General features: G+C 43.3%; 2 protein-coding genes across 3 annotated transcripts in view; one reads left to right on the top strand and one right to left on the bottom strand.

The window, feature by feature from the left end:
- The window catches only part of STK17A (serine/threonine kinase 17a), a 38,193-nt gene extending 17,793 nt beyond the window's left edge, over positions 1 to 20,400 (top strand). The window contains exons 3-7 of the mRNA XM_067745829.1: positions 4,066 to 4,210; positions 14,777 to 14,903; positions 18,040 to 18,088; positions 18,176 to 18,355; positions 18,801 to 20,400. Of these exons, the coding sequence (XP_067601930.1) occupies positions 4,066 to 4,210; positions 14,777 to 14,903; positions 18,040 to 18,088; positions 18,176 to 18,355; positions 18,801 to 19,125 (826 nt within the window). The 3' untranslated portion in view covers positions 19,126 to 20,400. The remainder of the gene's footprint in view (positions 1 to 4,065; positions 4,211 to 14,776; positions 14,904 to 18,039; positions 18,089 to 18,175; positions 18,356 to 18,800) is intronic.
- COA1 (cytochrome c oxidase assembly factor 1) overlaps positions 18,634 to 27,709 on the bottom strand; it is a 98,320-nt gene continuing 89,244 nt past the window's right edge. The window contains exon 10 of one of the 2 annotated variants that reach the window (XR_010945373.1): positions 18,634 to 19,030. The gene's annotated coding sequence lies outside the window, so the exon portion shown is untranslated. Of the gene's footprint in view, positions 19,031 to 22,281; positions 24,863 to 27,709 lie in introns of those variants that run through there. The other variant, XR_010945372.1, reaches the window with a different exon arrangement.

The following is a 27,709-nucleotide window of genomic DNA, read 5'->3' as shown; positions in this document are numbered from 1 at the left end:
GTGAACGCTAGGGCTTGTTCAGCTTATGATTTCCTGGTAGTTCTTTGCCTGACCTCAGTTTTATCCAGTGAATGTGCCTATAAGCACCTTGTCTAAGACTCTGGGATACAACTAAGCAGAAGTCAGCAGGTCTCTCTCTGTGTAGAACCCTCGTCCCTGGTCCTCTGCCTGTACGAAGTCCAGCTGCCTTAGCCTTGTCAAACTCCCCTCCTACCTCCTCCATTTAGCAAGGCTGCTGTTCTGCTTGGGATCCTCCCCAGCCCTGTACCACGTGCCGTAAATTACCTCCAAGTAGAAAGACAGAGCATAGGGCTCGGCTTGCTTGTGCCTCCACCTCAGGGATAATGGTCCTAACGGCCTGTCGTTCTTATGTCTGAAAACAGTTGGTTCATATACTTGGCTCATTTTCTCGTTGTTTATGGGTAGATGGCAAGTTCCGTACCATTTGGGTGAAAGGGGAAGTAGCCGCTCATCCTTCTGTGAGTGTACCAGTTATTTGTCACACCAACAGGCCCGTATGCATATGTCCACTCTGCCTGGGATGCACTCCTGCCATTCCATCTAGTGGATTCCTGTTCATTCCTGAAGGCTCAGAATAAGTGTCATCTTTCTAAGATTTTTTTTCTCTTTCCTTCCAATTAATTGCTCATTTGCTAAGTTATCAAATCACTTGATATATAACTTCACACTCATGTGTATTTATGCATACACATTCCTAAAATTATCTTTCGTCTTTCTCTTCCCAACTAAAACTTATAATTTATCTTCCTTGGCCTAGCACATAGCACAGGGCCTCTAACGTATTTGATTGATATTTGTTGAATTTGAATAGTGAGGGAGTAGAGATCCAAACTGGGCCTCTACATGGGACAGAAACAGAAATGCTGGTTTAGGTAGAAAAAGGAGTGTTTGGTGCCTAAGTTTGGAAGCTGTGATCCAGCTAAGGCGCAAGCAGCCAGGGAAAGTCCGTTACCCTTAGCTTCTGAGCATCATTTATAGGCTCTGAATAATGTTGACAAAGAGATACTTACAACTTTCTGAGGACCACTGACTAGAAAATTGAAATTCACCGTTCTTAATGTTTTGTGTAAAAATCGTTTTGGTGGAAAATTTTTGGAAAAGCCCTTGAGTTAATTGTTTTGTAAAAGATATTTGGGTAAAAAGTTAAATGAATTCATTTCTTTGTAATTTTAAAGTTGTGGAAAATAAGCGCTGCTGGAGTAAAGTGCACTGTAATAAAGCTGTGGAAGTCTTGCTGTAGTGAAAGGGAGACGCAGCAAAACTGTGCTGCTCGAGCGCACACACAGGTGTGCACACCCACACCAACTTCTGTGTGAAGGAAGGTGCTTTGTGCGAAGTAGTTGGTAATATTCTTGTGTTTTCTGTTACCATACTTGACAGATGCTTTTAACATCTCAAGTTGTTCCTTAGTAAAATTTTACTTGGTTCCATTAGTTAATATGACAGTTAAATGGGTCAGGCTTAAATGTAAGTAGGATGAGGTGATATGGTGGTCGTACGTTGTACCGAGAGGGTATGTTAAGTCTTACTGATCGCTCAAGGCTGGCTTTTACAGTTTTTTTAATTACAATAGGCTGCATTTGAAGTACATCCTTGAAAATTTTTAGAAAACTAGTTCTGCGCTTCACATTTTGTGCTTATGTGAACTGCTTACATTCTTGGGAAAACAGAGAGGAAAACCCTTTTGTTAAAGCGAGAATGGGTAAACATCATAGTGGAAAGGACTAACAATAAATTGTTCTTAAATTTTAGGTGAAGAAGTCCTTGTATTTATGTAAATTGACCGCTGTTGAATTTTATTGTGGGTGGTAGTGTTGAGCTGAGAGGCCCAGAGGACGGTAAATTGAGACTGGCGAACTTTTGCAACCAAAATGCATTTGTCTGTCTCAGCTGAGGAAAAGAGGCAGTTGTGAGTGTAGGCTTCATGTGCAGGGGACGCCGTGGACTGCACATCGCATCCTGGTGCATCTCTAGCTGCTGCTGCGGCCGAGTGCACTCAGCTCGTGCTAACTGCCTGCTCAGCGTACAGCACTGCCGGGCTGTCACTAACTTACCGCTCGGTTCTGTTGTCAGTGCTCACCCTTTCCTTCCTCATGAGTTACGCATCACTTCAGCTTTGCCGGAATATGTGATGGCCATTTTACAGTAAATTACATAAAAATTGTTTTGATGCTTTCATGTATGATTTTCTCATACTGTAATTAAAATATAATTGTCAGTTGTATAGGTTTAACCAGATGAAAATTTGAATCAGCCAGCGAGTTATTTTCTTTCACTCTCACCACCTACAGCTTTTCAGCTAAACTTAAATAGGTTCTTAGCTGACTTTGGTGAAAATTTTTGTTTCCTTTTATAGACAGAATTTGGAAAGTAGATTGCCCTAACAAAAAAAAAGGAAGGAAAGAAGGCTGGAAGGAAAGAACTAAATTATCTTATGAAAAGGAAACGAACGAGTAGCTTTTGTTTGACAGTAGCATGGCTGTTTGGAGATGCGTATTTCACATTAATTTTTATAACAACTTCATGGAAGCAATCCAGTCTCTTTTTAAAAAAAAAACACATAAAGGAAAATTTGAGATAGGACGTGAGCTGTCATTTATGGTAAGAACAAATTGTTAAAATATGGAATTTCTGCTGAAGGGAAAGAAAAATTGTAAATGATTTGTTTCTTTTATTGGCAAAATTATTCAGAGGAAAAAAAAAACTGAGGTGCTTTGGCCAGAGGGTGGAAGAAAGTTTAAGTCCGTACCACTCTTTTGGTGAGCCTAGGTCATATCTACTGAAACTGCCTAGGCCAGAGGGTGGAAGAAAGTTTAAGTCCGTACCGCTCTTTTGGTGAGCCTAGGTCATATCTACTGAAATTTCAAAAGCACATTCCTTTCACACCAGCAGTTTCATCCCAGTATCTACGTTGAAGACTACTTACTGACACAGGCACTGACAGGAACCTTCACACACCTTCGCATCACAGCATTGTTTATAATCATGAATAATGAAAAAAAAAAAACCTAAATGTCCTTCAAAGGGAAATGGCTAAATAAACTATGGTTTTTCTATTCACAAGGTTGCAGGAATTAAAAATTCTGAGGTAGGACTTCTCTGGTGGCGCAGTGGTTAAGAATCCACCTGCCAATGCAGGGGACATGGGTTGGATCCCTGGTCTGGGAAGATCCCACATGCCCCAGAGCAACTAAGCCCACTAGCCACAACTACTGAACCCATGCGCTGCAACTACTAAAGCCCGCGCCATCTAGGGCCCCACGTGCTGCAACTACTGAGCCCATGTGCTGCAACTACTGAAGCCCATGTGCCTAGAGCCCGTGCTCCGTGACAAGAGAAGCCACCACAACGAAGAATAGCCCCTGCTCGCCTCAACTAGAGAAAGCCCGCCTGCAGCAATGAAAATCCAAGTCAGCCAAAAAATTTAAAAAATAAAAGATAAAAATTATGAGATAGATATAAAACCATCATGGAAAAGACTCTTAAGGCATGTTTAAGTAATTAAAAAAAGTAATAGAACAGTATCAGTTAGAATGTTGCCATTTATGTGTCTTTAAAAATCCAGAAAACTAATATTTTTGTATGCATTTAAATATATTTTAAAAATCTGGAAGGTTGGAGTACACCTGAGTGATAATAGAGCTTACTTCTAAATGTAGCTCTGGACTGGGGGAAGGGTCTTCAATGGAGGGCATTTGCTTTATTTGCATTTTTTACAAAAACAATATTTTTATGTATTCTGTAACTAAAAATTCTTGAGAATTCTTTTACTTGAAAGTGTGTTAATATATTTTACTACTAAGGTTTAGTTCTTGAAGTTCTGAAGCTGATGTTTTTATTTAGCTTTGGAAATGCTTATCTGAGCTTAAATTTTTACTTAAAAATATTGGATTTCAGCATATAGATGGAAGAAAGTTTACACACATTCACATTATAGTCTATGTAAATAAAGATACCTACTGTGTCTAAATATTAAGAACACAAAGGCTATTTTTAATGAGTCCTCTTCCTTTCTATTGAAAATGTGCTTCTCATCTTCTCTAGTGCTGCTGGGGGTGAAATCTTTGACCAGTGTGTTGCAGACAGAGAAGAAGCCTTTAAGGAAAAAGATGTTCAGAGACTCATGCGGCAGATTTTAGAAGGTGTTCGCTTTTTACACGCTCATGACGTGGTTCATCTTGATTTGAAGGTAAGAACTGAATTACTTTACAGTTTTGAGGTTGCTGGAGAATGACACTCTAGATGCGAGATGTCTCACAGTGGTTTCCTCCAATATTTGTCAGGTTTGTGTGTTTTATTAGGTAACAAGGATATAAGAATTGAGTCATAACTTGTATCCTCTAGCCAGTTTTATCAGGGAGAGAATGCACATGTGCATACATAGAAAGATAAATAATAATACATTGCCCCGGAAATGGAGCTTCGAGGGTATATTGCTGGAGTAGGTGAAGGCTTCCTGGTGGAGACAGGGCTTGAGCTAGACCTTTCCAAAAAGTTAGGATTTAGGTAGGTAGAGAAGAATAGGAGAAAGTTAACGCAAAAGAGTTAGGAATACTTGTGATGTGTTTGGACAAAAATAAATGGAAAAGTTCCTCTGGAATTGAAAGATGACGTAGGAGATACTGAAAGTTGAGAAAAGGCCAGATTCCTGGGGTTCACATGTCACGGAGTGATAGGTGATTTTTGAGCAGAAATATTTGAAAAGCAGTGTTGTGGAAAATTAGGCAGGCAGCAATAAATAAAATAAATTAGGGAATGAAAGCAATCAGAGGCCGGTAGATTTTTAATTTGAAATTGTCAAAGAAGGAAGGGGAGGAAGGAGGAGAGAAAATACAAAGGGTGGTATCAGTCACCGTCCTTTCAAGTGACGCGGACGCCAGCTGAAAGCAGGGTAATCGAAAGAGGAACTTTCATTGGCTAAAACGTCCAGGGTAGCTCTGGCTGCAGTTACACCACTATTCATTCATCCAGATATTGCCAGCACTTGGTTTTTCTTCAATTCTCAGCTCTACCTCCTCCAAATGGCAATAAAATGGTGGTGAGTTAGATGCAACCGTTTTTTACCCTCACAACTGCCCCGAGACTCAGCAGGAAAGAGCTGCTCTCAGGTCACTGGCTCATTCAGAAGTCCTGAGACCCACTCAAACCAGCTTAGATCAACCCAGAAAGAATTGGTGCACTGGTCCAGGGTGCAGGGCTTTGACGGCCAGGCCAGTGCCATCGGTGTCATATGCACCCACCTAGAGGGGTCAAGCCCTGCTCCCAGCCCAGCGTTGATGTGGACTGAGAGTGGGGAAGGGATGGGTTCTCAGACCAGTTCCGTTTCTCAAAGACTAGAGAATGGGCGCTCAGGGGACAAACAGTAAGTGTCCACCGCAGGTATTCAGAGCATATTCCTTCAGGCAGCTGAGGAGAAAAGCGTCTAAGACCCCTGGTGGTTTTCCCATGGTTGCTTCCCTGTCAAGTCCAGGTGGGGCTTTGTGGAAGTGAGACAGTCCCCTAGCACAGAACACCCCTGGGACTCCGGCACCTTATCAGCCAGAGGAGAGGGGGTGAGGAAGGAGGGTAACCTGACAGGGCCGAACCCCCGGACCCAAAACCACTTTCCTCTCCTGAACTTCCGCACCTCATCTCACTCGCCTGCCCATCCACCCTGACCCCTGCTGTCGTATGCTTCCAGCAGAAAGGAGATGCTTTCGGCAGTGGCTCTCCAGCTTTGACCCAGGTCAGGGTCACCTGAAAGGCTTGTTAAAACAAATTGCTGGGCCCCAGCAAGTTTCACATTCAGGGCAGGGCCAGGTGATGCCAGTCCTGCGGATGCAGGTGCCACTCAGCTGCTGCTGGATGGTACACTCTGTGACACCTTATACACACCGTACCTTATACACACCGTACTGTACACGTACATACTGTACACGTACCGTACTGTACACATACCGTGCTGTATACATGGCAGTGTTTAATCTCTTTTGCACGAAGGAACGCTCTCAAGGAGGAGTGTGCAGTGTATATAACCAGGAAGTGACTCCATAAGTAAACTTGATCAAATTCCATTTGAAATTAGGTGGAAAGGTAATAGGTCATCCTTCAAATGCTAGTTTCCTACAGAAAAATACAGGGGAAGGGAAATTATTTGGAAACCTTCTTGTTCTTTTGTGCAAGATGCCAGTATTTCATTTTGTTAACAGTTCTTTTTCCTCCGGGACACTGATTTCTTAGTGTAGTGTCTAAAGTGGGCGGTTACAGCACGGCGCCATTTTTCGAAGGCAGGTGTGGACATGTGTGCACCCACGAGTAGTGCAGTGGCCTTAGACATCACCTAGGTGAAACCCTCAGAGCATGCGCAAGGTCGCTGGGGCTTTGTTTTGTCCCTTTAGTGCATCGTATGCATTAGAAATTCAAAGATTCTGGGTGCGGGACACAGCCACCGTGCTTCGCTCAGGAACACTTGCCAGGAAGAGATGGTCTCTGCAGTCCAGACTTCAGTGGACTCAGACTTTAAGAAGCCTCAGTTAGGGCTCCCCTGGTGGCGCAGTGGTTGAGAGTCCGCCTGCTGTTGCAGGGGACACAGGTTCGTGCCCCGGTCCGGGAAGATCCCACATGCTGCGGAGTGGCTGGGCCCGTGAGCCATGGCCACTGAGCCTGCGCGTCCGGAGCCTGTGCTCCGCAACGGGAGAGGCCACAACAGTGAGAGGCCTGCGTACAGATTAAAAAAAAAAAGAAGCCTCAGTACCAGCCGTGAGGAAAATGTCCCCAAAGTAATGTCTGTGCTAAGCCTTCTCTCATGTTTGGTTTTACACACTTAACTTTGTAAAATCATACATTTATTTCTATGACGTTTTGCTAGTTTTATGATGTAAAAACGACCTCCAGGAACAGAACACCAATTTAAATAATATTGCATCTATAGGAAATGAGCTTTCAATTTATGACAGCTCCACCTACGACATTATTCAGAAAAGGAGCTAATTAGGTAGTGAGTCAGACAGGTTGCCAACACTGTGTGTCACGCATCTTTGATGTTACTTGAAAGCAGTCAAGGGTGAATATTAAGTTCTTGAATACCAGGTTCGACTGTGTATTTACACAGTGAAATTATATCCCTGTCTCCCTAATACACTCAGTATAAATCGTATCCTTTCTCCCCAGTGCGCTTAGTGTAGAATGCTTTCCAGCTTTAATAGAGGCTTTGATGATGGGCCTTTGATGTTGGAAACAGGACTTTCCATGTTTCCTAGACCCAGAAGAGCTAGAGGACAAGGTGGCCTGGAAGGTTCTCAGCCTGTCTTCTGCCCTCACACTCTGCACATGTGCAGTCAGACCTGTTTCTCAGTGAACTCTGGAGGGGAAAGGTTGGAGATGGGGTTGGAAAGGCAGCAGTGCAGACGGGAATGATTTCTATCAAAAGGTCATTTCCAAGTTGACTTCCACTGTCCCCCGTGAGTCTGGACAAAGAGAGTCTACTGTCCTGCATCTTTTAACAACCGTCTGCCCAGTGACGGTTTGTTTATAATGCTGACTCTCAGTCTCTATCAGAGCTTGAAAGACGAAGCTATAGAGCTAAATGTGTTTTCTTATGTTTTAATTCTGTGAAAAGTGATAACCCCGGTATATATGGGAGCTTTGAGTCAGTAGACCATTTATTCCATGGTGAAAATGGGCAATTCTCATCCCAGAGACAGAAGTTAGTTAGAATGACTATTATAGTTGCCTCTTTGAAAAGTGGTAGTTGACAGAACGGGCAATACACTACTCAGTCCGGTCAGACCCCGAACGGTCAGTTTGCCAAAAGACTGATTCGCTGAAGACTCTCAGCCAGATGCAGGCAGGCCTCGGAGATGTGGCGGGTTTGCTTCCAGACACCACAGTAGAGTGAATATCGCAATAAAGCGAGTCACACCATCTTTCCCAGTGCCAAGGTCACTGATCACAGGTCAGCACAACAAATAAAATGAAAAAGCCTGAAATACTGTGAGGATTACCAAAATGTGACACAGAGACACAAGTGAGCAAATGCTGTTTGAAAAACGGCGCCAAGGCTTGCTCGACGCAGGGTTGCCTCAGACCTTCAATTGGTAAAAAACGAAATAGCTGTGAAATGCAGTAAAACAAAGTGCAGTAAAACGAGGCAGGCCTGTATCTTCAGCTGAACATGGGAAGTTCTTTGAGGAGTAGCAGATGCAGATGTTGAGGTGTTTATGCATCTACGAAAATTGAAGACCCTGAAGTTTGTGTGATTAAGGGAGAGCCCATTCCTTTGCACGTAAATCATGGCAGGACTGACAAGTCTCAGTAACAGCAACTCTGCCAGAGTCAGGACAAGCTCGAGGCTCAAAACCATCTCAGTAATTTGCTGAGCTAGTCATGGGCGTAATGGCCTGCTTTTGTATCAGTCAAGGGGAGGACTGACCAAAAGGGGCACAAAAAAATCCAGTCTTAAAATCCAAGGCTGTTTGTGTTCAGATGGTCTTGTACTGGTCAGATCTTCCAGCAGTTCTGTACTAGGTATTCAGTCATTAAACCCGTCCACCCTGTGATATGTGTAATGGGAAGTAGAGGAGCAGACTAGGAATTAGAAGCTGGAACTTTGCCATCTGAGATTAAGTTGATCACTGATAGTTTAAGCATCAATGTTTTACGTGAAAGAGGGGTAACATGTAACATTTCTAAACAGTTTCCCAAATTTATTTAGACAGGGTTATTAACCTATTTCTATACTCTGACCTGGGTTTTAGTGCATAAAAGGTCAATTTACTTGAACTTTCGTGGGCTGATAAAATGTTCCTTAAAATGCTGTCCATGGTACCTTAGCCTTATTGAGCAGATTAGCCTCAAGTCTACAATGATCTCATCCAATGGTGATTGCTCAGTAAATGGTAGATTATGTACAGAAGTGAAGATACCCAGATAAATAAAAGGATTCCCCCACGAAGCTGAGAAATAAGATTTTAGGAGCACTCCTCTACTCCCAGTTGTCTATTTGGGAACAGTTTGTATGTTTCCCATTTATTCCACTCTCATTACCTCTCTGTGGACCTTGTATTTTTCTCTTTTTACCACTTGGGATGCATGCATCTTAAATAGAATCAAGTATTGTGAGCCACAGCCTCTGTCATGAACTGGATTCCATAGAGAGGAGGTCTGACTAAGCTGTAAATGTAAAGGTACTTATCTTTGTTTTTAGCACATGTTTTCAGAAGCTGATGGATATTTTCAGAAATGATGGAGATTATAGTCTTATATTTTATTTAGAGGAGTAAGGTCTACTTTAAAAACGTACCTGTGGTCAAACCAGGGCACAGCTGGACGAGAGGACATAATAAACGTTAACTGTGAAGTTCCGAAAGCTGCGTTTTTATGAGATGTGTGTTTTTTCTAGCAATCTCTCTTTCAAGGGTTTAACGTCTCTCACTTTGGCAGATTATGGATGCTGTGACTAAGCCTTGATTTCAAATACTAAGGTAACATTTTAATAATTTGGTCACACTACTACAGAATTTACTACATTACCACCAAACCAACTAGCTTTTGCGTAATAACTAAAGAAAGCATTTCCTGTGGAATGTAAAGAGTAAACAAAATGTAAGGGAAAGATGTTTAATCTACTTTAAGGGAACAAATGCTATTTAAAAACATTCCCAGAATGAGCACGTCTTGTTAATCACAAATGAACCTTAAGAAGATCTGGTGATGAGCAGTATTTCTCTTGGCGTTTTTGATGTACTGGGAAAGGCAAAACATGTGCAGTGATGAATGTCTGTTCAGAGCCAGACTCCTCTCATCTAATTTGCCTGAATAATGATGTTTGATCGTACTGTAGTATATCATTCATGTAATACAACTAAAATTGCCTTGAGAAGTCTGGGGCCTCATGATCATGATGTTACATAGGATTTTTTCCTGAAGAAATAGCTAGAAGCTAAGTAAAAAAGAGAACGTTGGCTTTATAAGGAAGTTTATGTTACCAGAACCTCTATAGTTACTTTGTCATTGAAAAGAGACATTGATGCTAACACTGATCAGTTGCTTCTCAATCTTGGGTGCGGGGTGCTTTATCTGGTTTGGGTGTTTATAACCATTGAGCACGCGTCTGCAGTGGAAACTTCTACAGTGACAGCAATTTGTTGTTTTGGTTTTTCATTCAGTTTTAAGGTTTTACTGTAGCCAGAACTGTCTGTGATTTACCAGAAAAAGACAAAACAGGTTTTTATACAAAATTAGAGATGATACTGAGCCACAGTGTGGTTGTTTCACTATAGGCAGAAAAGTCTTAGTTATTTTGATGAATTTGTTTTCAAAACAAACTATCATTCCATAATTGCATAGTGGTAGTAAATTAGGACAGTGGGTAAGAGACACTAAGAATTCCCTGACCGTTTCTTGGGGTGTCATTGCATCTATTTTTTCTCTTAAGGAGTTTAACGCTGCACCATCAACCCAGTGCCACTGGCCACGTGGTGCTTCAGAGCACTTGGAACGTGGCTCGTCTGAACTAGGTTGTGCTCAGAGTGTGAAATCCACACCAGAGCTCCAAAGACTTAGTATGAAAAAAAGTAAACTGTCTCAATAATTTTCCCTATTAATTACCTGTTGAAGGTGTAAACGTTTAGATATATTGAGTTAAATAAATACATTTAATTTCACCTGTTCCATTTTACTTCTTATAATATGGCTACTAGGAAATTTTAAATTACCTTTCCGTAGGCCAGCACTGGCTTCAAGGGTATCAGAAGATACTTAAGTCAAAACCACCTGTACTAGATCTCTTAGCCGTTCCATTTGTTTTTCAGCCTATTGTAAGCTAGTTTTTTCTCCCACCATTTTACTAAAAGTTACCTTCTCTGAGTTCGCTCATGGTCGTCGTTCTTCCCCTTGTCCCATCTGATGGCGCTCTTCTCCCTGTTTCCTGCTCTAATGTTACACCTGGGTTCTCGCTCGCAGACCAGTGTCTCTTCTCTTTCCTGACTCCTGGTGTTTACCCCGAAACGTAGTTATCAGCCATCCTTCCTCTCGGCCCACTTCTCTCCTTGCTGTACACTCTTCCTCTCATTTGCTTCCATGCTTTTTAGTCTTTCCCGTGTGCCGCAGACCCCCAAAGCCGTGTCCTCAGCCTTGCTGTCTCTCCAGGCTGAATTTCCAGCTGTCCTGGCTGGTCCTGGGAAAGCTGAAGCCATGGTCCTCTCTGCGGACCCCATGTGTCAGTCAGCGAATGACACCGTGCCCTCTTCCTGCCCCTACATGGCATCAGTCACGATGGCCTGTGGATTTTGCCTCTGTTACGTGTAAAATTTTCCTTTCATTCCATGCTTCATCATATCTTCCTCACTCTGTCTCTCTCCCCCTAGAGACTTTTAAAAACAGGTTAAAGACACGTTTTTCAGAAGGCTGTTTCCAGCCACATGGTTGTATTTGACAGTCCCTTGCACATCGTGCTGTGTGCTGGCTCCCCTGTGTACTTTGGCCTGCGCTCTTGTCTTTCCCTGGAATGTCCTCCGTCCCTCCACTTGCTCTGCCTTCTGCCAGGCACTCCTGAATGGCCCACAAAGCCCTGCGAGTCCTGTCCCCCAACCCCATTTCCTTCCAGCCTCACACGTGCCCCTCACCTCTGTGCGCGTCTTCAGCTCGCAGTTCTTCCCTCTGCCACCCCCAACCCCGAGAGGCTCCGCCATGACTGGCTCCTTCCTAACATTGGTTTGCCCTCAAGTACGCCGCCTCCGGGAAGCCTTCCCTGACTGCCCTGGAAATAGCATCCGCACACACACATACCTGACCGGCACTCTCTCGCTCCTTCCTCCACTCTGAGTTCTCTGTAGAGCTTAAAACAACCTGAGGTTGTATTATTTATTTGTACTTATTTGACCCTATTGGAATATAAGTCTCCAAAGGAACGGAGGACTTGTTTTCTGCCATTTCCTCAGGTCACAGCTCACTAGGCAGTCAGTAAAACTTTGCGGAATAAGTGGTGAAATCCTTCTTCCCTGTCAGGGCTGCTGCCCTACCTCCTCAGGAACCCTCCAAGGCAGAATCATTGCGTCTTGTTCATCTCTTGCCTGAGTGCTTTGTCAACTGCAGCACCTGAGCTAGTTGAGCCCGACAGGCCCATCTGTCTTCTGAGTATGAACTCAGGACAGTAGGGGCTTGGCAGTACTCATAGTTATGGTACCACCTGTCCTGACACAAAATAGAGACCCTTTAAGGGTTTCTTTGTAGTTAGTCACCTTTCCTCTTTTCACTTACTGGGCGAGTAGCAGCGCGGGCCTGCCGGGTGCCGGGCCCTGAGCCCGGTGACGTCACCATGGCCAGGACTGTGGCTCCTGTTCCCACGGAGCTGTAGCCTCTTCCCCTCTGTTTCTGAATCCAGACTGAGATAAACCTACAAGCATCTTCATAATAGAAAAGAGTAGGCCGGATGGCTGGCTCGATAGTAAGACCCGTTTCAAAGAGAGGGCCCCCCTGTACCTCAGCATCCTCTGTCGTAGGGCAGCCCTTCACGTTGCTGCTTCCCTGCCGTGTTAGGTCTTCTCGCCAAGTTGACGGCAGAGCAGAACAGAGAAGAGCGTCCCAGGTGGCGGGGGTACGATGACAGACATCAAAGGGGAGAGGTTAGGTGAAGAGTTGGTTGAAGGGACCTGAGCCAGAGAGAGAGGCTGTGAGTCCAGAGGGGCAGGTGGTCGTCGGCCTTGGGTGCAGGTGGAGGTGCGGGGTGGGAGTGGGGCGAGGAGAGGGGGAGCCTCCAGATCGGGCTCTGGGGGCCCAGCAGTTAGTGGGCGGGTCGCAGGAGATGGGCCAACAGCAGCAGCCGGGGAGTTAGCAGGGAACCAGGACGGTGTTCTGTTCTGGAAGCCAAGAGAAAAGGAGCTGGTGAACAGGGAGGGAGCAGCAATGTGAAGCGCCACTGAGACGCCGGTGCTCAGAGGAGAGCCCGAGGGCGCCCTTGGCTTTGACCGACCTGGGCGGCGACGAGAAGACGGAAGCCGGATGGAGCGGTTGCGTGGAAGTGGCAGGAGAGGACCGTGAACATCACTGCCACCCTCTAGAGAACCGCGCGGCGGAGGAGACCGAAACGCCTGTTAACAGAACAACGGCGGGGAGGCGAGAGGGGCCGGGGGAGGGGAGGGCAGAGAGGGCTTCGCAGAGGAGACGCCACCCTGTGCCGGAGGGAGCCGTGAGGATAAATTTGCCAGGCCACCGGGGAGGGGCCTTCCCGAGCAGAGACCTGAGGTGTGGGCCGTGGGTCTTGTTGAGGGACTACAGCCCGACTGACTTGGAGCGCAGACTCCCCGCAGAATGGTGACAGGAGAGTCACTAGAAAGGGAGGGGCCAGAGCACGGAACATTCTGGACGCTCTAGTGAGGTACTTATACTTTATTGGTGCCAGTGTCCTCAGTTCACCTTTGGAAGTACTCTTAACGGCCAAAGACAGTAAGCGCCGACCCATTCTGAAGCGCGCATAAGCCTCTTTCAGATCTCATGTTTTATTTTAAAAACTGGGATGAATTTTACATTCTAGTCCATAATGTATCAGCTTGACTTTTTATGCAAAGATGTCCTAGTTATTTTCAGCTGAGCAAAAATGACCTCCAGGAGTGCGAAGCTCATTGGTCCTCTGGGTGGCGCTTACCACCGCCGTGTACATCACACCCGCCCCGTCCCCACTGGAGTGTGTCTCTTGGCGAAGAACAGCCAGACGACCACAGGGAGAGTGTCACGATCAGACTTACAACATGGGAAGGTTGTCGTACGTGGAGGGTGGGTTGAAGGTGGGGAAACTACAGACAGGGGGGTAATGAAATCCCAGATTTCATGCAGTGGGAGTACTGAGATCTAGGAAATAGGATTCGCATGACCGGTGGCTTCACTAGATGTGAAAGTGGTGGAAAATGAAGGGTACAGAGAACTTCAGGACGATTCCCCAGTGTCTGACTTGAGCACTGAGGCTGGGAATACAGAAGAGAGCAGTGGGATTGGTGCCCGAGGTGTGGATTGCATTGAAGGCCTTGCCAGGCGAAAGGATCCGATTTTAATTGGCGCTGTGGGTCCGGAGAGGGCTTAGGGTAGAAGTGATCAGCATGGAAGTGGCGGCTAAAGCTCTGATGGTAGATGAAATTGCTGAGAAATAGAACGCAGAGTGTCAGGAGAAGAGGGCCAGCCAGCAAGAGATCTTGGGCAACACCACTATTTAAAAGCAGAGCAAAGAAAACAGTCGTGAGAAAAATGGCGAGGGAGGAATAGATCCAAGAGGGAATATAAGGACGACCAGTACTTCCAAATCGTCCCGCCGTCAGTGCCTGCAGGAGCCCCACTGGACTTGGTGGGCCTTCGATTATTAAAGACATGGTGACCTTAGTTAGAGCAGGTCGAGTACAGGGGGCAAATCCCGATGCAGCTGGATTGAGATGACCTCGCTTTCAAGAAGTTGAGCTTTGAGGGAGTGAGTGTGTTGGCTAGAAAGAGATGCAGGGTCATGGGGGGAGGATTTTTTTTATTAAGTGGTTTGGTTTGGTTTTTAAGATGGGAATAGATGCACAGTTACGTGCTGACAAAGAGCCGGTGTAAGGGAAGAGATGCTACGAGGCCTGCTGCCTTACACACAGGAAGTACGCTGTAAAAACAGCTGTCTGACGAATGACTGTCTACTGTTAAATTTCTCGCTCTCAGTTCCACAGGTGAAATTTGTATGTTTTATGGGCTGCCTGCTCTTTATGCTCTTCATACGCAATCGCGGTTTATTAATTTGGGGGGTGTCATTTTGTAGCCCCAGAATATTCTGCTGACAAGTGACTCTCCACTGGGTGACATTAAGATCGTTGATTTTGGTCTTTCACGAGTACTGAAGAACGGCGAAGAGCTCCGGGAGATTATGGGCACTCCCGAGTACGTGGGTGAGTATTCCTGAGAGCTGCGTGTTTTGTGTTTGGGGTCAGGCATCACCTTCACTGGGGAACCCACATGTGGCGTGATGAGTGGTGGGGCCTGCCGTCCACTGTGGTGAAATTCTACCATCAGAGGTCCCTTCCTTTGTATTAAGTTAAAAAATGGAAAACTTTAAAGAGTAAGGTACCAAATTGGCAGTCCCTTTCCTGGAGGGCTAAGAGAAGCCGAAGGGATTTGCTTCTACAAGGAACAGGAGAGGATGTCAGGTTATCTGAGGGTGGAAGGATATTTAACAAGCAAGGAGCTTTCTAGAACTGCAAGTTGGTAGAATAAACACTGTGAAAGTCATTGCAAGCCCTGTGATTGCATAGATGTGGGAAACAGAGGGCATTCTGCTGGGTTGATGCAGGGCTGAGAGCTTCTGGCAGAAAGAAAAAGAGAGCAGCCGAAGTGATGAACCATGGCTTCTCGGTTTGGTAGAAAAAGTGGTAAACTATGATTTTTGGATAGACTGGAAGGAAAATGGAGCATAAAAGAATTAGTGGTTGGATAGGTTAAAGAAAAAGAGAGATTTCTGTAGAAGAGCAAAGCAGTAAAATAATTTAAAGGTGTGACCGGGGATCACAGTTTTATCATTTAAAATGTCCGAGTAGAAAGGGCTCTTTGTGATTACAAGGCCTTGGATGTAGCTCTGCAAGGTCAGCTTCTTTAGACTAGGAGGTCGAGAAGCGCGGGTGCCAGGCCAGTAGGGTCCTGCACATCAGTGTGGAAGCTGCCCAGGGTGATGGCAGCCCGGGGAGGAGGATGGCTTTTGTGTCCGTGGGTGAGAGCATCATTGTGACCAGGAGTAGAGAAGGCTGTGGCCCGGGCCTGGAGGGAAGGAGGAGATCTGTCTGAGGGCAGAGGTGTGAAGTGGGCGGACAGGCCGTCTCCTTCTGGAAGGCCTGGGGACGTGGCAAGAAGAAGGTGAAAGGAGAAGAGTAGTCCTTGAAGGAGCCCAGGATGGTGGGAATTTATGTAGGAAGGAAAAAAGGATTCCAGTGGGGGGGGGGACACAGAAAGTCCCAGGGGATAGGTCGTGTTGAGGAAAACAAAGCTATAGGGCAATGACAGTACAAAAAATACTTTGAAGTTTTAAAATACTTTCTAAAGGCCTGCAGTTTGAAACAGCAGAGCCTTTATTAATTAGGTAATAAAAGATATCGCAGGCAGAAAAACACCCTTCAAATATTGTGTTTTTTGTGGACTGGAACACAATTTCCAGTACACCAACTGGTACGTTTCACGACCGCTGAGTTAGCGTTAGGAATGTGGCTTAACATGCCGCTGCTTCGGGGGAAGCGCCCGTGAGGAACGGGAGGCCTTGTAAACTGGAGGAAGGACGGGAGGCTGCGGGGCGGAAGGGCTGTGGGCCGAGACGCCGATGGGAATTACTGCCCTGAAGGAGTTCCTGGGGGGCTGTTTGTTTTGTTTCCCTCCGATGCTTTCTGCTCTTCGGTAAATTCTAAATTTTCTACCAAGAGCTTTTTTCCCTCCAAAGAACAAAGCTGTATTCTTTATGATATAAGCAGTACAAGCCCAACCCCCCAAAACTACAAATAGAAGGATATAATACAGAAAAACAGGCGGCGCTCCTGTCTCTGCGCCTGGCCTGCCTTTTAAACGGGGCCCCGTGCCCCCCAGTCCCGCCCCAGCCTTTCATACGCAGAAAGGGCTGCCTGGGTGTGTGCCCCTCCGCACCGGCCAGCTGCGGGACCTTGGTCCCCAGATCTCTCTATACCTCACGGTCCTCTGTCCACGAAACGAGGCTGTGGAAGTCCTACCTCACTGGATCTGCTCCATCACACTCTCACGTCAGCGCTCAGCACGTAACAAACACTCAGAAAAGGAAGCTAATGTTATTTCCTTCCCCACTCCTCCCACCATCTCCTGCTCTCTCGGCTCTGTTGTACTTTTTTCCCACCAGTAATTTGGATACTCTGCATTTGATTTTAAGTTTCCTGGTAGTGTCTTTTAAAACTTTTTTTTTCTGTTTCTTTTTTTGGCCATGCCGCATCACTTGTGGGATCTTAGATCCCCGACCAGGGATGGAACCCGTGCCCCCTGCGGTGCAAGCCTGGAGTCCTAACCACTGGACCGCCGGGGCACTCCCTCTTTTATAACTTTTAAATAACAGTCATAGCCTCTGCTTCTCAGCTCGACAGCTTCAGATAGAAGTGGGGACACCAGTATCCCCTACACCTCCCGCTCTCCTGTTCTGGGGCAGGCTTATCTCCCACTCCTAATGCATGTGCAACTTTCAGTGTTTTGGTTTTCCCTAGAACATTTTCATTCCCTTTTTTATTGTAATTACCCCTGTTTTTTAGGCTTTGATTTTTAAATGGTTTCAGTATTTATTGCCTGTCTTTTCATAGCCTAGTCTTCCTATTTCTATACTTTTGAAAACATTCGTCTTTTGGTTGACTGGATCGTACCAGTGAGTAGTCTTCAGGGAGGATTTTCCTGAATTTCCCCTGTGTCCTTGCACACTTGGGACTATCTTTCTGTTACTTCTCTGGCTGGCAGCAGTCTAGTTAGATATTATCAAAGCAAACTTTTTCTCAACCTTGTAGGTTGTCTTTGTTGTCTGTGTGTGTGATGCATGTCCTCCAAGGATGCCCAGGTTGTTTCTAACCTTGCTGACTGACTTTGTGTTAACGGGTGGGCATTTTAAAAGCTCACTGCAGCCACAGCATAGAGAGTAGATCAGAGGGCGGGACCAAGTGGGGGTCAGGGGGCACGTGCTGTAGACTGGGGGGGGGCACGATTTAAAAGCGGGAACCTGATGCTTGATTAGATAGAGGGTGTGGGAAGAGGAAAGTGTAAAAGTTGCCAGTTTATATGGCAGTAGTTATGTATTCAGATATTTAAAAAAAAAAAAATACTAGGACCCAGCATTGGAGGATAGAGGTGCAAAAAGCAAGCAAGTTAATTATAAACATCTAGTTAGACTTTACAGTAATGCATATTGACTTATAACGTGAACTTATTTCATCTTAGCCCAAACCTTGACAGTGTCTTAGTTTGATATTTAAATTTTTCTAAGAGCAAATTTGGCAATTTTTTTCCACAAAACTAAATGTTTTCTTTTGTTTCTGATACTAGCTCCTGAAATTCTTAGTTATGATCCTATCAGCATGGCAACGGATATGTGGTGAGAATTATTTATGATGAATTGATCAAATTAGTTTTAAGAAATGAATATGATACTAATTTTTCTTACATTTTCATTCTGGTTTAGGAGCATTGGAGTGTTGGCATATGTCATGCTGACGGGAGTATCGCCTTTTTTAGGCGATAATAAACAAGGAACGTTCCTCAACATCTCACAGATGAATTTGAGTTATTCTGAGGAAGAATTTGATGTTGTGTCTGAGTCAGCTGTTGACTTCATCAAGACACTTTTAGTTAAGAAACCTGAGTAAGTATTCGTTAATATCGATCTCTATCAATTTTTGAGCAATCTGCTCTGAACAAAAGCAGATTAACAACTGAAACCCCAAAGTGAAGACATGAAAGTGTAGACATAAAATTAGATGAAACCTTTGGCTTCTTACATCTGTTGAAAGAAAAAGTGGCAAAAATGAAAATGTTTTTTAGAAAATGTGAACTGCACCTCAGTATAACAGATATTTGCCATCTGTTCTTGGTCTTTCAAAGGGGCTTTTCAGAGGTAACTTAAAATACTATTTTTCTATGTTGTGGGGACGGCATTTGCATGCAAATGCTAAAACTTTGTTTTATTCAGGAACCACAGTAAGATCTTTGTGGTTCATATGTCCCAAAATATAATACCTTATGCTCTAAGTTACAGTTGAGGCTTTAAACTACTTTGTCCTAATTGTAAAATGTGTATCTTTATCCAGAGATCGCGCCACTGCTGAGGAGTGTCTGAAACATCCATGGCTAACGCAGAGCAGTGTTCAGGAACCTTCTCTCAAGGTGAAAGGAGCATTAGAAGAGGCACAGGCCCTCCAGGAAGGCGATCCTGTGCCTGAAAGTCATTCAGATACTCAGAAGCCGGAAACCGAGGAATCCGTCGTCACAGAGGAGTTGATTGTAGTTACTTCATATACTTTAGGACAGTGCAGACAGTCTGAAAAAGAGAAAATGGAGCAGAAGGCCATTTCCAAACGCTTTAAATTTGAGGAACCTCTGCTGCAAGACATTCCGGGAGATTTTATCTACTGAGCAGTATTTCCCTTTAGAACTTTAAGATTTCTATATTGGAAACATTATTTATGGACTTCTGGCCAAATGGTACATGTGCTGAAAGTGGATGACCAGGTGTCACTGGTAGAAACTAAAATAACTTTGTCAAACTTGTGGAGTTAGAGAAATCAAGCCAGATTTATAAAGTTGCCAACCAGGAGGTTTAACGGGTAAAGTTACCTTTTTCAGAGTTCTTTTTAAGAAGGGAGATGCTTGAACCTTTTATTTCTGCATCCTGTTTCTCCAGAATGAGAATGTGTATGCAAAGATATCTGTAGTCACTTTCCTTAAAACTCCAAGTAAAAGTGCCAAAATTAACATCTTTGTAAATCTGTTTTGCATTATTCATATCTATATCTGCATATATGTATGTTGATATTGTTACTAAAATTGATACTTTTTCACTTTGGATTTTTTGAGGGAACTAAGATTTTAATTTAAATAAGTATTTTGCAAATTTCTGAGACCTAGAATAACATCCGCTAGTTAATAATGTCTTATTTTTATATTTTGTTACTGCTCTATGTTGACTTGACTTGGCTTCTGTTGTCTGTTTTCTTCCTAATGCTTTGCAGCCTTATCAGTGGAAAAGCCTGTGGCTAATTTTAGGTTTTTTCTTCAACATCACTAGTAAGAGTGGTGGTGATTTTTCACCTCTGAAATTGTTCTGGTTTTCAAGGTCAAAGGTTAAGTCACCCTGTAATGTTAACCCAGTGTTCGCTCCGCGTGTCCCTCATCACACCTTCCTTGTCTACCCTCTTTCACAGGCTGCACCCCTGCCGCCTCCTCACACGCTTGTCACCTGACTTTGGTCTCTTGCGAGAGGCAGTGTGATCTGATCAACACAGTGGTGCTTCGGTCAGTGAGAGGATGCTATTAAGTTGTTTTTGTTAATAAAATCCCCAGGAATCGGGGAAGAAATATAAAGCACATTCATGCTGGCCATCGAGCCTCTCTGCTTGTGTTGAATTTCCTATTAGCCCCCAAGCAATACTAGGAAAAGTGGTAAGATGCCAGAATACTTATAAACCTTTACTTTGTTCGTAAACGATTTGACATTGGAAACTTTGTCATTAGGGAGGTACCCTAAGACTTGTAAGATTTATAAGAATATACTCAGTAGCATTTAATTTACTTAGGAGTGAACACTTCAGCTGTATCTGGGCCCACAGTGAACAAATTCCTATTTAAAAAAGTGGACATGTAAAAGCGTATGCTGTATAACTTAAAGCAACTAAATCTTCTTACACAGAACAGTCTGCGAGTCCTTATTTACCTTGTATTAGGTTGTATCGGGTGAACACGACTTGTCTGTGACTTGTGTGCACGCAGCGTGTGCTCTGTACCGTGAGCTACTCGGACCCATCCCTTCGCAGTCCGCTAGGGTGTCACGTGGTGCTTTCTTCCCAGCCTGGTTGCTCAGATGTCAGCCTCAGGACCATGGGAACCCCTAACCATCTGTTTTCAAGTGTGCGTAGGGTACTGGGCTGGACTTTCCCATGTGTGGTCTGCACGAGCTCCCAGCCCTGCCTTGCAAGTGTCGCAGGCCCTGTGTTGTTCCGACACCATCAGGTGAAATTGATTAGGCAGTTCGAACCCTCTGTTTGCACTGTTTTCTCACTAAATTGGCCTATTGATTTATACAGTTTCTTGGAAACGAGCATTTCTAAACAAGCTCTATAAAGAGGAAGAGGAAATTCTGCTACAGTGGCAATTTTCAATGAAAACCCACGGCCACAATGCTAAAGCCTCAGGTAAGTCTTGAAAAGAGGTAAAATACAATTTTAGGCAAATTTTTATAAATACCTCCAACAAAAATAGGAGGGAGGTGAGAAAAAAAATCCACTATTTGAATGACACATTTTTATACTTGATGAATTTATTCAGTTTTAAAATCATAATCGTGTGGACAACAGTTAGACTTTTTCCAAGCCATTTTTATACTGTATTCGTAATACATTTAATGTAATTGCTGTATCTGTAAAAGAAAAGAAAAATAGACGTGTTTTCTTTTAGCTGGCCACTTTGCCATTTGCAGTGTGCAGCTGTCCTTAGCTGCTCTTGGTGCCTTGAATTTAGAATTGTACACTGCTTTTTTGGAAGCACTTGCACTGGTAAAGGGATATATTGACATTTTTTGGTGTCTGTCATATAAATAGAGCATAAAGAGTCTTCACAGTATTGGACCAAAACTTTCTGTTAATTACTAACCAACTAGCTCTGTTAATTTTTCTTTTCACTTGTTTACAATGGACTAAACTATTCATATCCATGCAATTTAGAACTCCAGTTTTAATTATAATAAAATTCAACATTATCATATTTTAGCTTGATGAGAAGTTATGAAATACGCAAAATGTAAGTGGTTTTAGTCAACTGGGAAATTGTGTTTTAATGTTTCATTTTGTTGTTTTCACATGAAAAGTAGGAGAATATGGCTTTCTCTCATAGTTACAGAGGCACATCAGATGCTAATTGTGGTGTATCTTAAACTTTTCCAACAGACCTCAGTTTGGAAGAAAGTGTAGGAGAGAAGAGGTCGCTTAGAGGCTGCTGGACACGAGGTGAATGCTGTGCGGCTCCGTCCACGGAGGCCTGAGCAACATCGCTCCCTGCCACCGACATGGATCATCTCAAGGTACCAAGAAACAAATCCTAAATACATTTTAAGCTCACACTTGCAGAAATCTGAATTAGACTGATAAAATTAAAAATACGATAGTATGGCTCAAGGTCATTTAGCACTTAGGACCTTCAATTTGTTACAGAATTAAAAGAGCTGGATTAAAAACGTTAACCTCAAGAGCCTTAATTGCCAACTATGCTTTTATTGTCGGAGGGGATATGATTTACAAGTTACGAAGTGTAAAGCTCTAAATCCGTACCAGCCTCTCTCGAGCTTGACAAATGCACGTATTCAGAGAGAGGGAATTAATGGCACGTCCACCCTGCCGTGGCTTTCACTCAGCGTGATTTTGGGACTCATACATATTGGTGCTTGTATCAGCAGTGTGTTCCTCGTTGTTGCCATGTGGTGCTGTTTGAACACACCAGCTTATGTAAAACCATATCTCTGTTCATGGACCCCAGGGCTGTTGCAGGTTTTGTGTCTTATGAATAAAGCTGCTATAGATATTCTTTTTTCTGTTGTTTTTGTTTGGTGTTTTTTTTTTTTTGGCTGCATTGAGTGTTCATTGCTGCTGCTGCATGCGGGCTTTTCTCTAGTTGTGGTGCGCGGGCTTCTCATTGCAGTGGCTTCTTTTGTTGCGGAGCACGGGCTCAGTAGTTGCGGCATGTGGGCCCTAGAGCACGCAGGCTTCAGTAGTTGTGGTGCGCAGGCTCAGTAGTTGTGGCTCACGGGCTCAGTAGTTGTGGCGCACGGGCTTAGCTGCTCGGCGGCATGTGGGATCTTCCCGGACCAGGGCTTGAACCTGTGTCCCCTGCATTGGCAGGTGGATTCTTAACCACTGCGCCACCAGGGAAGTTCAGATATTCTTGTCCAGGGATTTTCTGTGGACACGTTTTCATTTCTCTTAGATTAAACAGGAGTAGAATTTCTAGGCCACGGGAGAGATGGATATGTAACTTTTTAAGAAAATGCCCAACCATTTCTAAAGCGATTGTACTGTTTGCCACTCCTGCCAGCAATATATGCAAGTTCTCATTGCTTCACATTTACTGTTGGCCATCTTTTTTATTTTAGCCACTCTCATGGGTATGTGGTGGTATCACAAGGTGGTTTAATTTGCTATTCTCTGATGATTAGTGAGGAACAAACACTATTTCATGTGTTTGTTGAACCTTTTTTGTGTCGTCCTTTTTCTCCCTTTTTATTAATTGGATAGTGAGTTGTGATAATCTTTTATATATTCTGGATACAAGTCCTTTATAGGATTTACATGTTACAGATATTTTTTTCCGACTGTGGGTTGTCTGTTTTCTCAACAGTGTCTTTTGATGAGAAGGTAGCTGTAATTTCGATGAAGTCCAATTCATCAATTTTTGTTTTATATGGTTAATACTTTCTGTATCCTCTTTAAGAAGTCCTTACCTACCCCAAAGTCACGAAGGTTTTTTTTAAGCTTTATAGTTTTAACTTTTATGTTCAGGCCTGCAATCCACTTTACACTTTTGTCCCCTTTGGTGTTAGGTAGGGTCAAGTGTCCTTGTTTTCCGTATGAATATGTAGTTGTTCCAGCACCATTTGTCAGACCAATTTTCCTTTCCGCATTGAACTGTTTTGCTGTCCTTGTCTCAAATCATCTGACCGTATGTCTGTGGATCTACTTCTGCACACTCTTCTGTTTCATTAATTTATTTGCTTATCTTTTTGTCAGAACTTTGTAAGTCCTGATGTCAAGTACAGTAGGACTTCCAATTCCTTCATTTTTCAGACTGTTGTTTATTCTAGGTCCTTGGCATTTCTGAAGAAATTTTAGCGTTGGTTTGTCAACTTCTACCAAAATCACCCCCTAAAAAAGCCTCGTGGGATTTTGTTTGCGATTCATCTGTCAATCAATTTGACTTTTTAACAGTTCTCCCAGGCTGTGAACATAGTGTGTATTCCCGTTCGTTTATTTCAATTTTTCTCGGCATCATGTTATATTTTCCAGTGTAGAGTCCTCGTACATCCTTTGCGAACTTTATCCCTGTGTATTTTGTTATTTGATGCTATTGTTTTGGATACTCTCTGTTTTTCAGTTTTGGTTTTTGACATTCCTAATCCTCCAGTGGTCAGTTTTAGCTCACTGTGCTTCATCAGACCTATGTTATAAATTATTCAAATAAAAATGAGTGTCATTTTCTTTTGAAGCTCTTCATTTAAAGTCTCGGTCTAAAGTTTTGTTGGTAAGAGTGGAAGTAAGTCTGCTGAATTGAAATTCATGGTAACAAAATTGGGAAGGAATAACATCCCTCCTAATTCTCTCAAAGTAGAGAGGAGGTAATAGAATCTCAGAGGGAATACGTGGTTTGCCCAGGATCTTAGCAGCTGCCGGCAAGACAGAGGATAGAATCGTTGAGCTTTCCAGGGCTTTAACCTCAGTGGAGTCTACCTTGGGCTACATATTAATGTCCATAAACAATCATTTTTTTAAATTATTTTTGTGTAGCTTGATTGTGGATGAATTTTTGTTAATGACTGGAGGATAGGTAACCTGAGATTAGGCTGGTACAGAGGTCAGCACACTATGCCCTTGTGGCGTGTTTGGCAAAGGAAGCTTTCTTGGAACACAGCCTGTTCATTTACATTTGTCTACAGCCGCTTTCACGGGAAAACCCGCAGGGTTGAGTAGTTGCAACAGAGATCTTATGGCCTAATCAGCCTAAAATAGTTACTCTCTGGCCCTTTACAGAGTAAGTTTGCCAACCCCCCTGCCAGGCTCTTGTAATCTAAACATATTCTAAATAGGAGATATTTCCTATTTCAAACCAATACTGACACAGTCCTTTGGGGAGCAGTTCATTTTACATGGCAGAATAATCTTAGGACTTTGCATTCATTCTTACAGTTTTTATTAAAACAAGTGAGTTTTATCTACTAAAACTAAACTATTTTTACTAAATATGTCATCAGCAATAGTATAACAACATTTTTACATAAAAATGTTCTCTTAGTTGCAATACACTGATCGGTTTTCATGAAAATTATTATCTCTCGGTTATCTCCATTACTGTAAAGTGACCAGTTTTCTAATAACTTGTGAGAGAAATGTACCTAGAAGAAAAAAAAAAAAGATATTTAGGAAGAGAGATGTTTAATCCTCAGAGAGCTGGAGATTATTCAGGAGGGAAGGATTATCACCTCATCTTTGCCCCTTTCAAAGCAGCATATTCAGTGTCCTTGTCCTACACCTTAACAATTATTTCAAAATACAAAGTTTTTAGACTTAAAAGGAGTTGGAAAGATAGTAGTACAGACACATCTTGTGTAGTTGTAGTACAGTGCTAAAACCAGGAGGCTGACATCCAAGCAGTGCGTGTGTACAGTTCTATGCCACTCTATCACATGTAGTTTCCTGTAACCACAATTTAGATACAGAACTATTTCATAGCAACAAAGATGGGTTGTGTCAACATTTTACCAGTTCAGGTAAATAGTACATCAGACAATGTTATACATTTTGTTTCCACAACCAAACAATTCCTGCGATAACTCAAGAGGAGAAGTCAAGTCGATCATATTCACCCATGTTTCTGCTCTTTCCATTGTTCTTCTTTCCTGATGTTCCAAGACTTTTTTTCCTCAACATTTTCTGTTTCAAGAACTTCCTTTTGTCATTCTTTTAAGGGAAGTCTATTCAAGCAAATTCTTTTTGTTTTCCATCATCTGGAAAGTCTTTATTTTTCCTTCGTTCCTGAAGAATAATTTTATCAGATGCAGAATTCAGAGTTGACAGTTCTTTTAGAACTTGAAAACTTTTGTGCCATTTTTCTGGCCTCCACGGTTTATGAGGAGACAGCTATCATCTGAATTATCTTTCCCCTATAGGTAAGGTGCTATTTCTGCCTTGCTGCTTTCAAGCTTTTTTTCTTTGCCTTTAGTTTTCAGAAGTTTGTGTTATCATAGATTTCTTTAGGTTTACGCTGTTTAGGTTCCACTCGGCTTCTTAAATATATAGGTTTATGTCTTTTGCCAAATTTGGAAACTTTTCAGACGTTAATCCTTTCAAATGCTTTTTTCAGCCCCACCTTTCTCTTCTCCTGGGACTCCAATGACATGAATGCTAGATTTTTTTGTTATAGAACCACAGGTATTATTGTCGGCCTGTTTTCTCTGCTCAGATTGGGTAATTTCTATTTTATCTTCAAGTTCCTGATTTCTTTCCTTCTTTTCAAGTTCAGATTTTCCTGGTTCTTGGTATAAAAGCGTGGTTTTCTATTGTGTATTGGACGTCTGGTTTTATGTCACGGGACTCTGGATCTTGTCTAAATCTTCTGTTTTAAAAGCAGGCTTTTCCTGACACCGCCATACCGGTGGGTGAAGCGGGGATATGTACACTGCCTCCTCACTGCTGCCAGTTGGGGGTGAAGGTCCAGGCTCACCACTTGGCCTCTTCTGACACCCAGGCAGGGGGAGGGGTACCTCCTTACGGCTTCCCACTGAAGAATAGGGGCTCCACTGATGCCGCGGGGGGTGGGAGTACCAGCGGGCAGGAAAGGCGGGTGTAGCTCCCCTGGGCCTTCTCCGCCACCACACCCTGCAGAGGACGGGGGCCAAAGGGGCGGGCGGGGAAGGCCTTGTTCTAGCTGAGTAAGGGGAGCAAGTCTCGGCTCTCCACCTGGCCTTTGTTGACAGGCTAGGGTAGGGTTGGGGCCATTTTTTTTTCCATGGTGTCTGGCTAGAATAGGGCGATTACTGTGTGAAAGTTCTTTAGCTTGAGAAAGCAGGCTTTTCTTGGCTTTTGTTGTTGCAGCCATTGGTGTTTCTAGGCTGCTGGTTTCACCAGCACCTAGTCTGGGACACATGAGGCAAAAGAAAGCCCAGGGAACTCACTGCTGTTATCACTTGGGTCCCAAGATCCTCGGCCAATCTGCCTTCTTTTCATTTTTCAGTGTGTTTGATAAATGTCTAGGGTTTTAGCTGTGCTTAGTGGGAAGAATAGGGAAACGTGTGTCTACTCCATCTTGTCCCTCCTGGGGGTTTTTGCTTTTTAAAGTTGACAGTAGGAGAACTCCTTCTGTGTATTTTAGATTTAAGCAAATTAGTAAATACACCTCGGATTATGAGAGCCAGGTTTCTCTCTGTTGTAGAAGGAGAGACAAGTATGGGAAGGAGGAAGTCTCCAGTGAGTGAGAGTGTGTGTGTGTGTGTGTGTGTGTGTGTACGCACGTGGGCACTAACACTAGACCACTGAAAGTAGTTTAAAATTTCTTGAGGTTCCTTTTTGCCATGAGGATATATCCCACCAAGGATGTTGAGTCAGAACTGTTTGAAAGTCACTTGAAATATTTCTTCTCTGTGTGGTTCATTTGTTTCAATATTTTAAGAAGTATTTTAAAGATTTTTTTCTTTGTGATTTTATTTTTAAATTATGTAAAAACAAAAGAGCATGATTTCAAAGTCAAAAGTGTAAAACAAGGTACATTCAGGAAAGTACAGCTTCCATCCCTGTTTCCTACTTACATCCCCTGGCCATTTGTTTACTTCCCCAAAGGTAACTACTTGTATTGATTTTAGTTATTCTTCCGTTGTTTCTTTTTGAAAGTAGAAGCTAACATATGCATACATATACACATGCATATATAAAATTCCTTTTCACAAGTACAGACTCCTCAACTGTATGGAAGTCAAAGTTTATTTAACCCATTCTCTATCAGTGGAGACTTGGGTTGTACCTGGGTTGTTTACAGTTTTTTGCTGTTACCAATAGTGTTACATTAAATAACCTTACATAAATGGCATTTTGTATTTTTTGCCAGTGTACTTTGGGATAAAATCTTAGATGTGGGATTGCTGAATAGAATGGTAAGTGTACGTGACATTTTTCTAGGTATTGTCAAATTCCCTCCCACAGGTGTTGCTTCATTTTGTCTTTACACCAGCAATTTAAAAATGCTTATT

Source organism: Pseudorca crassidens, chromosome 8 (assembly GCF_039906515.1).
Source record: "Pseudorca crassidens isolate mPseCra1 chromosome 8, mPseCra1.hap1, whole genome shotgun sequence".
Classification (NCBI taxonomy): domain Eukaryota; kingdom Metazoa; phylum Chordata; class Mammalia; order Artiodactyla; family Delphinidae; genus Pseudorca; species Pseudorca crassidens.
Note: the sequence above shows the minus strand (reverse complement) of the source record. Positions and strands in the feature narration are given on the sequence as shown.